Source organism: Mustela erminea, chromosome 13, assembly GCF_009829155.1.
Source record: "Mustela erminea isolate mMusErm1 chromosome 13, mMusErm1.Pri, whole genome shotgun sequence".
Classification (NCBI taxonomy): domain Eukaryota; kingdom Metazoa; phylum Chordata; class Mammalia; order Carnivora; family Mustelidae; genus Mustela; species Mustela erminea.
This window is the reverse complement of record NC_045626.1, coordinates 13163676-13176862: the sequence shown is the minus strand read 5'-3', so window position 1 is coordinate 13176862 and position 13187 is coordinate 13163676. Positions and strand designations below refer to the sequence as shown.

Here is a 13187-nt window from a genome sequence, read left to right as displayed (position 1 = left end):
TGTCTTCCAAACATGTAGGGTTTTGGGGGATTCCCCAAACATACCAAGCAATTGTCCTCTGACTGGTTTTTGTTCATGCTCTTCCCACTGTGTGAAATGGCCTTCTCCCCTCTCTGGCCTAGAAGAAAAATCCTACTTTTCAAAGCCCCTTAACTCCTCCAGATCAAAACTGATCGTTCTTTCTCCTGAACTTTCTTAGACTTAGTTGTTTATGCTCTGAAGCTGCCTCTAGATCATAAGATACTGGAGGGAAGAGATAGTATCTGTTTTTCTTTGCATTCCAACACCACGGCCCAACCATGGCAGGACTTCCTAAACATAGGCAGAAATGAAGTTACTAGCACTGGTAAGTGAGTTTACTTAGCCAGCACTTTCTTCCAAGTGTTTCTCAGAATTTCAAGCTAACCCTTACGGAGCCCCTACTATGTACAGAGCATTATGGCAGGAGCTGTAGAAGCAAGCCAGCTAGTGAGGCATGGTGCTGTTATAAAACATCTCGTTAAAGACCTACTCACCTCACTATGCTAAGCCACCAAATCCACCATTATTTAAAGACAAACCCACCCCTGTGGATCAGCAACCATTCACAGCACTTCCCTCTATCACTAGGTAGAGCAGAGGGAAGATCCTATGCTTCAAAAAGCACCCAAAGAAGAGAAGGTTCATGACTCTAGAAATCAGGGGTGTTCTTTTCTTCCAGGACAGAGAGTGGGTTGATGTGGAAAATAAAGGCATCCATCTCTCAGCAGTACTGAGTCTCAAACCCCATAATTTATGTCAACTTCAGTTACAGTGAGCATTTAAAGCCTTGAAAGTAGCTGAGAAAACATGAAGTTCTGGGAAAACTAAAAATATTATTACCTGTGAAGTTGTGCTAGTTGATGAAAATGTGTGTAAGGAATGATAATTTTGGGCTTGAAGACTGGTATTTTGATAGCAGCTGTGCAAATTTTTCTGAAGAGCCCAAGGTGATCTATGACATAAGGTGGCCATATGTCCCAGCCTGTCAGGGAGGATCCTGCTTTACACCTGTTGTCCCCGCAAAATTATTAATAGTGCCCCCTTACTCTCATAACTGTCACAGTTTGAATGACAAATTACATGACCACTCTATTACGAGTGTACTGTCGGACTTCAGTGGCCTGTCTATACAAGGTTAGGTTGCTCAAATACAGGGAGTTGATACTGAGAAAAGGGGCAGAATCCAGGCTTCCTGACACCAAACCCAGGCTCTATCTCAGAGAACATATTTCCTCTAAGTTGCTTCCTCATGAATTAATCAAGAAAACCACTTTGGGGAATGGTAAAGATACATAAATAGGATTTCTACAAACTAGCCATTACAATTTAGTTGGGGTAAGTACATACATATCTAGTAATTAAACAAGACAAGAGAAACAAAATGGTCTATGTGGCTTTCCCAAAATCTTACAGTGATTTAAGTCACAATCATCTTATCGAGGTGTCTTGCAACCAGACAAGTGCTAGCTGTAAGATGACAGTGCTCCTCTCTGTGATGTGGTGAGCAAAAAAGTGGCCACCCTCTGAGATCTATCCCCAGCCTTTTCACTAACTGGCCAAGTGTCTGTGGGCAAGTGGTTTCATCAGTTTTGAGCCTAAGTTTCCTTAAATAAAATGCTAGGGTTGGATGAAGTAGTCTCTAAGAACCTTTCGATCTGGGGCAATCCATGACCTTCTACATTTGACTCCAGCTTTTGTTTAGAATGTTCTAGGTGTAGCATTGTCAATAGTGGGTGTGGCATCAATTTCCAACAAATGGCTAACACTAAGCTGACTCTGTGGGTCTCTTCCCATTACAAAGACATGAAATTCTCAAGAAAACATCACAGAGCAGAGCTAGGAAAAAAGGAAGGAAAAGAAAGAAGCACAGGATACAGGAATGAAGATAAAAATTGAAAACATAGGGGCGCCTGGGTGGCTCAATCAGTTGGGCATCCAACCCTTGATTTTGGCTCAGGTCATGATCTCAGTCAGGGCTGTGGGATCCAGCCCTGTGTTTGGCTCCATGTTGAGTGCAAAGTCTGCTTGTCCCTCTCCCTCTGCTCCTCTACCTATCTTAAATAAATAAAATCTTAAAAAAAAAATTGAAACCAGAGCTTTAATGAAAAGTTGACTTCATTGTACCCATAGAGAGTTTCAGACTTACACAAATGTCCCTAGAGATCTGAGGATTGTGATTAGATTCTATTGCTTGTGAAGGGACATGGTATTGGTCCTATATGAGGCAGAGGGTCCAGAACTGAGCCCCATTCATAAATCTCAAAGCCTTAACAAGACCTTATTCATGAAAAAGAAATTAAAAGCACTCTGTCCACTAGGCCAAAGGTGAAGGGCAGAAAATTGCCTTATATCCAGAGCTTAGGACACCTTTACAAAATCAAAACCCTAAACATGAACCATATTCAGTTGCAGAATCAGAATTTACATATCTATACATCTAGGTATAGTCCTAAACCTAGATTCTTTCATTATGAGAAATCATCATAAACACAATTCTAGGATCACTAAAATTCCTTAGATTGCCAGAAAAAACCAAGTTTGTGGCCATCATGTAGAAACAATGTCACAATTCAGGACTCACGATTCCCACAGAAAAGAAATCTGGGTGAGATGAACTTGCCAACACAGACACACACACACACACACACACACAGGGAAATAAACTACCATGATAGATGTAAAGGGAAATTTTGAAAAACTAAAATCTAAAAACTGGAAAAATACTAGAATCTGAACTGGACTACAAAATAAGACTGTGTAAAATTATTAAAGTGGTATAAGAAAGACTAAAAATCATAATGAAATAATAGGAGGAAATGAAAAAATAGGCAGATTTGAAAAAAATAAAACAAAATACAATTAAAAAATAAAACTCTTAAAAATAACTCTGGAAAAGTTAGATAGTAGAATAACACAAATATAGAACTAATGAACTAGAAGAACAGATTTGAAGAAATCAACTAAAATGTAACAAAGGACTTCAAAATGAAAACAGAGAATTGAACACACATATCTATTGTTGGTCTCACATGAATCCTTACTAAAACTAGGGAAAACAACTATTTAAAAGACATAAGCCCATGAGGATAAGAACAGGTGAAGAGATAGTAGTAACAAGATTTTGGAAGATGGAAAACAGATGGACAAACAGCAATAGAACTAGCACATAAAAGGAAGCTGAATTCCAAACTAGGAACAGGGAACATTAGGAACCAACCAGCAGATGTTCTAAAGGTCCAGGAACAGATAGCACTAGTTATATCTGGAACAGGGGAGGCAGAAGAGAAGAGAGGTGACTAAAATGAGAATGGAGTGAAAGATTTTTAAGAACCAGTTATATTTCCAGATCTCAAGTCCCCTCTTCAATAACATCCTACTGGACAGCAGCTTCTATCCCAATGGGTAAAATGGAGGTTTGGTCTCTGGAGGGAAGATTCCTGGATTATGAGATGCCATCCATCAAACAAAATAGAAAGTTGTATTCTGAATACTCACCCCTCCAGTCTTATTCCTCCCTGAAGCTCTCAGCTCTCACAGGAAATTCTTTACCCTCCATGTGAAAGTTTGGAAGAGTGTTCTCTGGAGATTCTGGCCATCTCTGATATTCCCCCTTTTTAGGGTTTGACTTTAGGGTTCCCCAACAAATGGCATAAACATATTATTCCACAGTGACGCTCAAAGTTAGCCAGACCCTCACACATCCTCAGGGCTTCTAATAAGCTTATTAATTCTTCATTCTTGAATAAAGGCAGATAGTCAAGGGTTACCAGACATGCAAGGAGACCATCTACATGAAAAACAGAGTTCAAAACAGACAAAGAAGAAAAGGTAACAGGGAGGAAACAGAGATCATGAAGGGAGGAGAAAATTTCAAAAGAGAATACATTTTTTTTTTCCCCTCGGAAAGCTAAGAGAATGTCACACACATGAAAACAGAATGCTTAAAAAAAAAAAACCAACTATTTATAGATGAAAAGAGATTTAAAACAATAACAAAAAATAAAACCCAACAGACATGTTGGAAATTGAAGTTTAAGAAATGCCCCCCAACAACCCAAAGAGCAAAATGATAAAGAGACAGAACACAGGAAGCAAAATGTGAGAAAATCAGACAACTGGCCTAGAAAGTACAACACCCAAATAATAGGAGTTCTGGAAAAAAAACTGGGGCTAATAAAGAGAAGCAAATATCAGCAGATTGGAAGAACACACTGAGTGCTCAGTACAATAAGTGAAAACAGATTCATGAAGAGGAAAATTATGTGAAATGTAGAATCCTGAGAAAAAGGCAAGATCCTATGAGTTCTAGGGAAAAAGAAAAAAAAATCAGGTACAAAGCATAAAGAATGAGAATCAGTTTAGTCTTCCAACCGCAACACGGGAGTTAGCATACGTAGGAACAACATCTTCAAACTTCAGAAGAAAATGTATTTTTGACTTAGATTTCCTTGTGCAAGACAGACATCAAGTGAGAAGAAAGAATAAAGACCTTTAGAGACATTCAAAATGTCGATATATATCTCTCGTGGGTCCATTTTGATAGGCTATACAGGCTGGGAGCCACAAAAATGAGTGAGTGGAAAGAAGATGGAATTTTATGCAATTCCACTTAAGACTGAGGTATAGAGGGATGAAGTGGTGAAAGGAGCAGATAGTTGGGCTCCAGGCACAGACAGCAATCCATCCAGACTGGGCCAGGTGGATCAAGAGAAAGACGTTCTGAAGGCCACCACACTGCACTGGGTTTTAATTCTGATGACTTGGTGGAGGGCATGATCCCTTAAGCAGTGGAATAAATCAGGAAAGGGGGTCCAACTCATAAGAAAGGCAATGGAAAGTTCTAGAATAACAAGAGATGTCCCAGCATGACAGGTGTACAGCCGGCCTAGAGAAAAGTTTGGTTAAAAGGAAAATGGAAGTCTGTAGAAAGGATGTCGCCAAGAAAATAAGTGGAACCAACAGATTACTGATGGAATTAGCCTTGTGGCAAAATGTACTTGTGAGGCTATGCAAGATAGAGGAGAAATCTGCAACAGGTATGAAGAACACTAAGGAAATGAGAAAACAAGACAGATATTAACTTCATGAAAATAAAAAGTTCCACTGATAATGCTATTTACATAGGCAAAACAGGGAAAACACTAATGGTTGATTTAATTAAACACTGCAATATAATTATACTGGGAGAAAGCAGAGGGTAAGCAGTGGATACAGTTATGTAAGAAAGCTAGGTCTTTATTTACTAGAATAAAGTTACGGCATCATGAAGAAAATTGATAAAAAAAATTTAAAAAACAGTATACATATTACTTAGGCATATGGTGATACGTATATATGTATATATAAATTTATATCTGCTGAAGAAAAAGCTAAAATATAGAAAGTGATGTTCTTTGGGAGGGGGACTGGGCAAGGCAGGGTAGGGAAGAATTTGTTCCCACAGAAATGAAGGAAACAGCCCGTAAGTAAATATGCACAAGGATGTTTTTCTCTATGATGTTTATGGAGACATAAAACAAATGTTAAGTGTTCACCCATAGTGTGGAACAGCTCAATAAATCATAGAATAGCCATACCTTAGAATTTACTTAGCTATTTGTAAAAACTGGTTAAATTTCTATCTATTTATCTGGAAGGATATCATGAATATGTTACTAAAAGAACAAGGCAGGTTGTGAAGTAATGCATATGGTATGTTTGGATTTTTTTGCAAACAAAACTAAAATACTGTTATTTAATTTATATGGATATATATGTGCCATTAGTTTATATGAGCTTCAAGAAATGTGTGGAAGGATGTATGCCAGATGTTTATGTTGCTTACCTTAGGAGGACAAGAAGGGAAAGCGTAGGGGAAGATTAAGAAAAAAAAATCAACCACAGGAAAATAGAGATATGAGAAATATTAAAAAATGGTTAGGAGACATAAGGAAGAGAATCCCAAAGTCTAACATACATGTAACAGCGGGCTAACGAAGCTGTAACAAAGACAGCTGGGGAGAGACAATAATCAGAGAGTAGGATCGAGAATTTTTCAGAATTGATGAATATTAGGAATCCTTATATTTAAGAAGCATATTGAAACCCAAACAGGATTGTGGTGAAACTGCTGATCATCAAAGACAAGGACAAAAAGAAGAAAAATCTATAGAGCATTTGAAGAGAAAAAATAGACACATCTAAGCAAACGACAGACGAGTCAAAACTCCACCTATCATTGATGAATGATAGGTGCTGGAAGGCAATGAAGTAATCATTTCAAATGCCAAGGAAACGTAGCTACACAGAATTCTATACCTAGAAAATTATTATTCATGGAGGATAAATTAAAGATATTTTCAGATAGAGATTGAGAAACATAGTTTAATATTCTCAAATCCATGATGAAATAACCACCCCACGATGTACTTCAGTTAGAAGTATTTGAACTGAGAAAGGATGAACAGAAGCATCATCTGTAACATTTACTGAGGGCTTACTCTGTACTTTACTGCATATCAGGTACCATTCTAAGTAATTTACAATAAAACTGGGATTCAAATTCAGGCAGTTTGCTTTTAGATCTCATGCTCTTAACTACAGTGTAAATAAAATGGCATATATTTTAATAAATTTTAAAAAGTAGATTTGTTAAAAGAAAAAAGTGGTGGGGGACAAAAAGAAACAAAATGAAAGGGGCACCTGGGTGGCTCAGTGGGTTAAGCTGCTGCCTTCAGCTCAGGTCATGATCTCAGGGTCCTGGGATCGAGTCCCACATCGGGCTCTCTGCTCAGCAGGGAGCCTGCTTCCTCCTCTCTCTCTGCTTGCCTCTCTGCCTACTTGTGATCTCTCTCTGTCAAATAAATAAATAAAATCTTAAAAAAATAAAAAGAAACAAATGAAAGACAATAAAATATCCAATGGTGTCCTATCAGAACACATGAGAGAGAAAAACTTCATTAAAATGTTCTAAGGATGGGCGCCTGGGTGGCTCAGTGGGTTAAGCCGCTGCCTTCGGCTCAGGTCATGATCTCAGGGTCCTGGGATCGAGGCCCGCATCGGGCTCTCTGCTCAGCAGGGAGCCTGCTTCCCTCTCTCTCTCTCTGCCTGCCTCTCCATCTACTTGTGATTTCTCTCTGTCAAATAAATAAATAAAATCTTTAAAAAAAAAAATGTTCTAAGGAGGCTGTTATATTGCTTTGGAAGCAAACAGAGATAGAGATAAACTTTAATTTTAGACTCTGTTTACTCAAATACAATTTTTAGGTTTAAGGGTAGCAACTAAAATAATGGAACAAATCACCTACATTACAACTCAAGAGGAAAACAGCAATCCTTTTTTTAGTGGTATAACCGTATTTATTGTGCCTGGAACATAAGGTGAGGGAGAAACCTCAAGAGGAGGAAGGTGGGGAAAGTCTGGAGCTCCGGTGAGAGGCACGAATGTATCTGCTGGGCTCATCACATAATGAAAGGGAGGGCTCTGAATCCATCACTCCCTTTGTTTCTCCCCTGGGCTTCTTGAGCTTCCTGAACGTGGTGGAATCTCCATAACCACCCACCCAAGTCCCGTGACTCTGCCTCATCCAGCTCACACACCAGCTCTGGATCACCACACCCATGGGACTGCCTGCCTACACTGCCCCATTCAGAGGACTCCTTGGAGACTGGAGTGTGGGAGGCTTCCAGCTCCGGGTGAAGGGTGCTATCAGCTCACACACCTCCTGCTGGACAGCCACTGCAAAACTGACCCTCTCTTCAATCTAAGGTGTCCCCAGGTCAGGACCAGGCAGACTGCTCAGGGACATCCTCAGTCCCAGGTGTCAGGTGCTACAAGAGGATCATGACCTTCTTGCCATTTCCTGGGCTACTGGGAAAACCTCCGCCTTCAGCTCGCACTTTCATCTTTTAATCCATTTCTTCCTTCTCCTGTAGTTTCTGCTGCTCTTCCTTCTCTTCCCCCTTCATAGGATCAGGACCAGAATATCCAAAGGGGCCTTCATGTTGCTCAGGTTAGCTTCACTGAGAGCTGGATCCTTGACAAATGTTGCCAGCTCAGAAGTCTTGGGGAAATAACTCCTGAGTAGGTCCTCTGTCTTCACAGAACCTGTCCTCTTGGGCTTGGGATTCAGGCTAGACCCTGAGTGTGGTAGCTATGGCCAGGGGGCCTAGCACTGCAGAAGGAGCAAGGCATAGACACAGAGAAAGGAAAGCAAAATCAACAGGGAAATTCAAGCCATATAATAAAAGAATAGGAAGAAAAAGTAAGTAGAGAAGGAGCACAGCATATAGAAAACATTTGGGTTCCTAGTGAATTCCAAATATATGACTTATCAAATAAATGTAAATGGCTTAAACTAATCCATTAAAAGGCAGAAATCTTCAGACTGAATTTTGTAAAACTCTAGCTGTTTAAGAGAGAAGCCTAAAACATAATGTCACAGCAGCAGTGCACATAAAATAATGTATTCAAATAATAAGTGTCCCTACAAATAATAAATATTCAATAAATATTTCTTTTAATTGAATAAATAAATGAGTCCAATCAAATACACTTCAGAGGCAAGAGCATTTTCTGGGGAATAATGAGGGTCATTGCTTAACAATAAAAGCATATTTACCAGGAAGCCTGCTGTATACCTATCACTACAGTGTCAAGTATATATATGGCAAAAGCTGAGTTAATTCTATGAATGTTACAATTCAAAATTATAGTAAGAGATTTTAGCACACATCTCATGAAATCAATAGACCAAGCCAATAAAGAAGAAAAAGACACAGAAGATTATAAAATGTATCTTAAAAACTTGATCTAATGGATATGGAAAGAGAACCCTCCACCCAATAAAGAATATACACAAAATGTTTACAAAAATTGACCAAGTTCTAGGCCACAGAGTAAGTCCCAACAAATTTCAAAGAACTGCTAACATCAGACCACAACCATCAACCAAAATACAATAAAAGTTGAAATCAATAAGAAAACCACAGCCACCAAGCCCAAGTACATTTGAAATTTCAAAAACACACTAAGTTATTAATATGAAGTAGAAATGAAAGTATCAAAACATTTAGAACTGAACAATAGTTGAAACCCTAGACTCAAATGCTTAGCATTAAATGCAGTATCAAAAAACAAGAAAAACTTAAAATTATGAAGATAAAGAGCAATAAAATAAAGACAATGGAAGAAAATGCTTTTCCTACAAATGGACAAAGTAGTAGGAAGGCAATAGTAATAACAACAACAAATCAATAAAGTAAAAACAAAGAAACAATATAGAGTAGGAAGAAAACAAAGGTTGATTTTTTTAAAAAAGACATAAAATGGGTAGATATTCAACAAGAATGAATTAGAGAAATAAAGGAAGGCAGAAACAAACACCATTAGGCATAAAAAAAAAAACCCCATAACTCTAAATACAGTAATTATTCTTTTAAGTACGAGAATTCTGTTCTCTGCTTTAAAGCAATAAATCTAAAAACAGATGAAATAAAAAATCTCCTAGAAAAATATGTTACCAAAATTGACACACAAAAAATAGAGAAACAGCAAATGCTTCTGAATGTATTTTTATAAGTTCAGTCTAGAGCTGGATTTTAGAAATAGACTGACAGTTCAAAAAAGGAAAGCAGTAAGTCAATCTCAGTTCAAAATATCAATGCAAAAATCCTAAATAAAATATCAGCGAACAGATTCAGGAGTGTGGTGTGTGTATAAGTCTATACTATTTCTTTAAAAATATATGATTTTTAAACTGACATAAATAATGTATCATATATACCACGTTTATCACGTGATTAATGTGTGATAGTGTGTGTGTGTGTGTATTTGTGATGACTTAGTAGGGTTTATTCTGGAACCTCAAGAAAGATCTAACATTAGCTAATGTCATTCAGCACACTTACAGATTAAAAAGGAAAAATTAAATAATCATGTCAATAGATGTAGGAAAAAGTATTTAACGAAATTTAACACCACTTCACAATTTTAAAATGCAATGAAATACCTAGCCAACCAAGAACAGAAGGAAGTTTTAACTAAAAAGTAATTTCTATGAAGAACCTACAGTTAACTTCAGGAACACATTTCCTTTAAAGTCAGAAAGTAGACAAATACGCTTTCTTCAGCACCCCTCCATTCATCATTGTGTGAGATACAGAGCTGATGCAATAAAGCAAGAATAAGGAGTAAGAGAAATAAGGATTAGAAACAGAGAAACAAAAGCAGCATTATTTGCAGATGATAAGACTGTCTACATAAGAGAATCCAAAAGAAACTACAAACAATTATAAGTAATAAGAGAGTTTGGCAAGAACACTGGAGACAAGATTAATATACAAACACTCATGACATTCTTATCAGCAACAATCAATTAGAAAATGTAGTTTTTAAAAGATTCCATTAGCTATAGCAATAAACTATGACAAACGTAGGAATAAATCTAAAGCAAATTATTAAACTTCACTGAAAGTCATAAGGCCTAAATAAACAGATATATATCACACTCAGAGAGTTGAAGATTCAACATCAATATTAATTCCTTTTAAGTTAATATATAAATTTAATGTAATTCATATTAAAATCCCAGAAAACCTTTTCATGGACATTTTTAGCTGGTTTAAAAATTCACATAGAAGAAAAAAAAAAAATCACATAGATGAATTAAGGTCAAAAAACACCCAAGACAATATATATTTTTAAAAGATTTTATTTATTTATTTGACAGACAGAGATCACAAGTTGGTGGAGAGGTAGGCAGAGAGAGAGGAGGAAGCAGGCTCCCTGCTGAGCAGAGAGCCCAACATGGGGCTCAATCCCAGGACCCTGGGATCATGACCTGAGCTGAAGGCAGAGGTTTAACCCACTGAGCCACCCAGGTGCCCCCAAGACAATAGTGAAAAAGTGTAAAGTGGGCACTGTCCTGCTAAATATTAAGACATTAATTTAAGCCTTGTAATTCAGAAACATTAGGATTGGGGCAGACATAGATAACTACACCAATGTAATAGAGAGACCCCCTCCATGTATCAGAACTTGAGATGAGACAGAGGTAGCATCATAAAACTGTGGGAAAAAGTTGAACTATTTAATAGATGGTTTGGGACAACTGGTTATTCATATGTGAAAAAAATAGACTCAAATCCACCCTATATGCACAAATGAGTTCTGAGAGAATTATAGTTAACTTTAAAATGTTAGGAAAAAAATACAGTCACTATTTTTATAATCTTGGGCTAGGGAATGATACAATGGGAAAAAAAAGGAAAAAAGTGGTAATAAATTTGATTTTAAAACTCCAGTGACAAAAGACACCAAAAAGACAAAGCTTAACTGCAAGAAATAGACTGAGAGATAGAAGATTTAAAAAAAAAAAAAAAAAAGCCAATTGGGACATCAAAATAAAAGGCTTCTGTAGAGCAAAGAAAACCATCAAAAAAACTAAAAGATAACCTACAGAATGGGAGAAGATCCACAAATAACATATTCAATAAAAGGTTAGTATCCAAAATACATAAAGAACTTCCACAACACCAAAAAACCCACAAACAATGCAATTTAAAAATGGGCCGAAGACATGAACAGACATTTCTCCAAGGAAGACATCCAGATGGCCAACAGAGACATGAAAAGAAGCTCAACATCACTCACTGTCAGAGAAATGCCAATCAGAACCACAACAGGCTCTCCCCCTCACCTCTGTCAGGATGGCTAAAATCAAAAACACAAGAAACAAGTGTTGACACGGATGTGGGGAAAAAAGGAACCCTCATGTACTGTCGGGGGGCCTGCGAATTGGTACAATCACTATGGAAAAGAGTATGGAGATTCCTCAAAAAATTAAAAAGAGAATTACCATATAATCCAGTCATTCCTCTACTGGATATCTATCCAGAGAGTATGAAAACACTAATTCGAGAAGATATCCGCACCCTTATGTTTAGTGCAACGTTATTTACAATAGCCAAATTATGGAAGCAGCCTACGTGCCAATCGATAGATGAATGGATAAAGAAGATGCGGGGGGTGTGTCCATACATAATATGTTCCACAGCATGGAAGATCACTCAGCCATAAAAAAGAATGGAATCTTGCCATTTGCAGCAACATGGACGGGTCTAGAGAGTATACTGTAAGTGAAATAAGTCAGTCAGAGGAAGGCAAATACCATGTGGTTTCACTCATGTGTGGAATCCAAGAAACAAAACAAATGAACAAAGAGAAAAAGAGACAAACCAAAAAAGAGACTCCTGACCACAGAGAACAGCCTGAGGGGAGGAGAGGTGAGTGGGGTGGGGAAACAGGTGAAGCGGAGTGAAGAGTACACTTCAGACGGCGAGCACTGAGTAACGTACAGAAGTGTTGAATCACTACACTACACACTTGAAACTAATATAACACTGTATGGGAATGGTACTGGCATTTTTTAAAAATCCAGGATTTTTTTAATCTATAAAGATAAAAACAATCCACTACAAAAAAAAAAAATCAAAGTTTACAAAGAGGTAATATGTAGAAAAAGAAATCTCTACCACCAACGTTCACGAGGAAGAAAAGCAGAACCTCACCAGGAATTAGAGAAATATAAATCAATACCAGAGTAAGATACCTTTACAGTCCACCGGATAAGCAGCACATAAAGGCCTGATGAAGCCAAGCTGGAGAAGACACGGAGCAAGGAGACTCCCTCCCCCCACACTGCGGGGAGAGCAACCTGGTAACGTCCACCGAGGTTGATGACGTTTCTGCCCTCAGACCCAGAAACTGCACGTCTGCCTCTACACCTTTGAGAAGAGAGGAGATCAGGGTGAGGTAGGAAGAGACTAACTGTAACATTTGCTATTTAAAAAAAAAAAACCTTTAAGATTTTATTTTGGGGGCGCCTGGGTGGCTCAAACATCTGCCTTTGGCTCAGGTCACGGTCTCTGGGTCCTGGGATCAAGGCTCATGGCTGAGCAGGGAGCCTGCTGCTCCCTCTTCCCACATCCCTCCTCCCCTCTCTCAAATAAATAAATCAGAGATAAATAAATAAATAAATAAATTTGCTCTCTCTCAAATAAATGAAATCTTTTTAAAAAAGATTTTTTTTAAAGGTTTTATTTATTTATTTGACTGACAGAGATGACAGGTAGGCGGAGAAGCAGGCAGAGAAAGAAAGGGAAGCAGGCTCCCCGCTGAGTAGAGA

At 37.9% G+C, this 13187-nt stretch overlaps 1 protein-coding gene across 3 annotated transcripts in view; it reads right to left on the bottom strand.

The window, feature by feature from the left end:
* Positions 1-13187, bottom strand: part of BCL2 (BCL2 apoptosis regulator) — a 164842-nt gene that overhangs the window by 78775 nt on the left and 72880 nt on the right. Inside the window, exon 3 of one of the 3 annotated variants that reach the window (XM_032311487.1) lies at positions 11590-11713. The exons of the other annotated variants lie outside the window; for them this stretch is intronic. Within the exon in view, the coding sequence (XP_032167378.1) occupies positions 11705-11713 (9 nt within the window). The 3' untranslated portion in view covers positions 11590-11704. Of the gene's footprint in view, positions 1-11589; positions 11714-13187 lie in introns of those variants that run through there. 3 annotated transcript variants of the gene reach the window in all.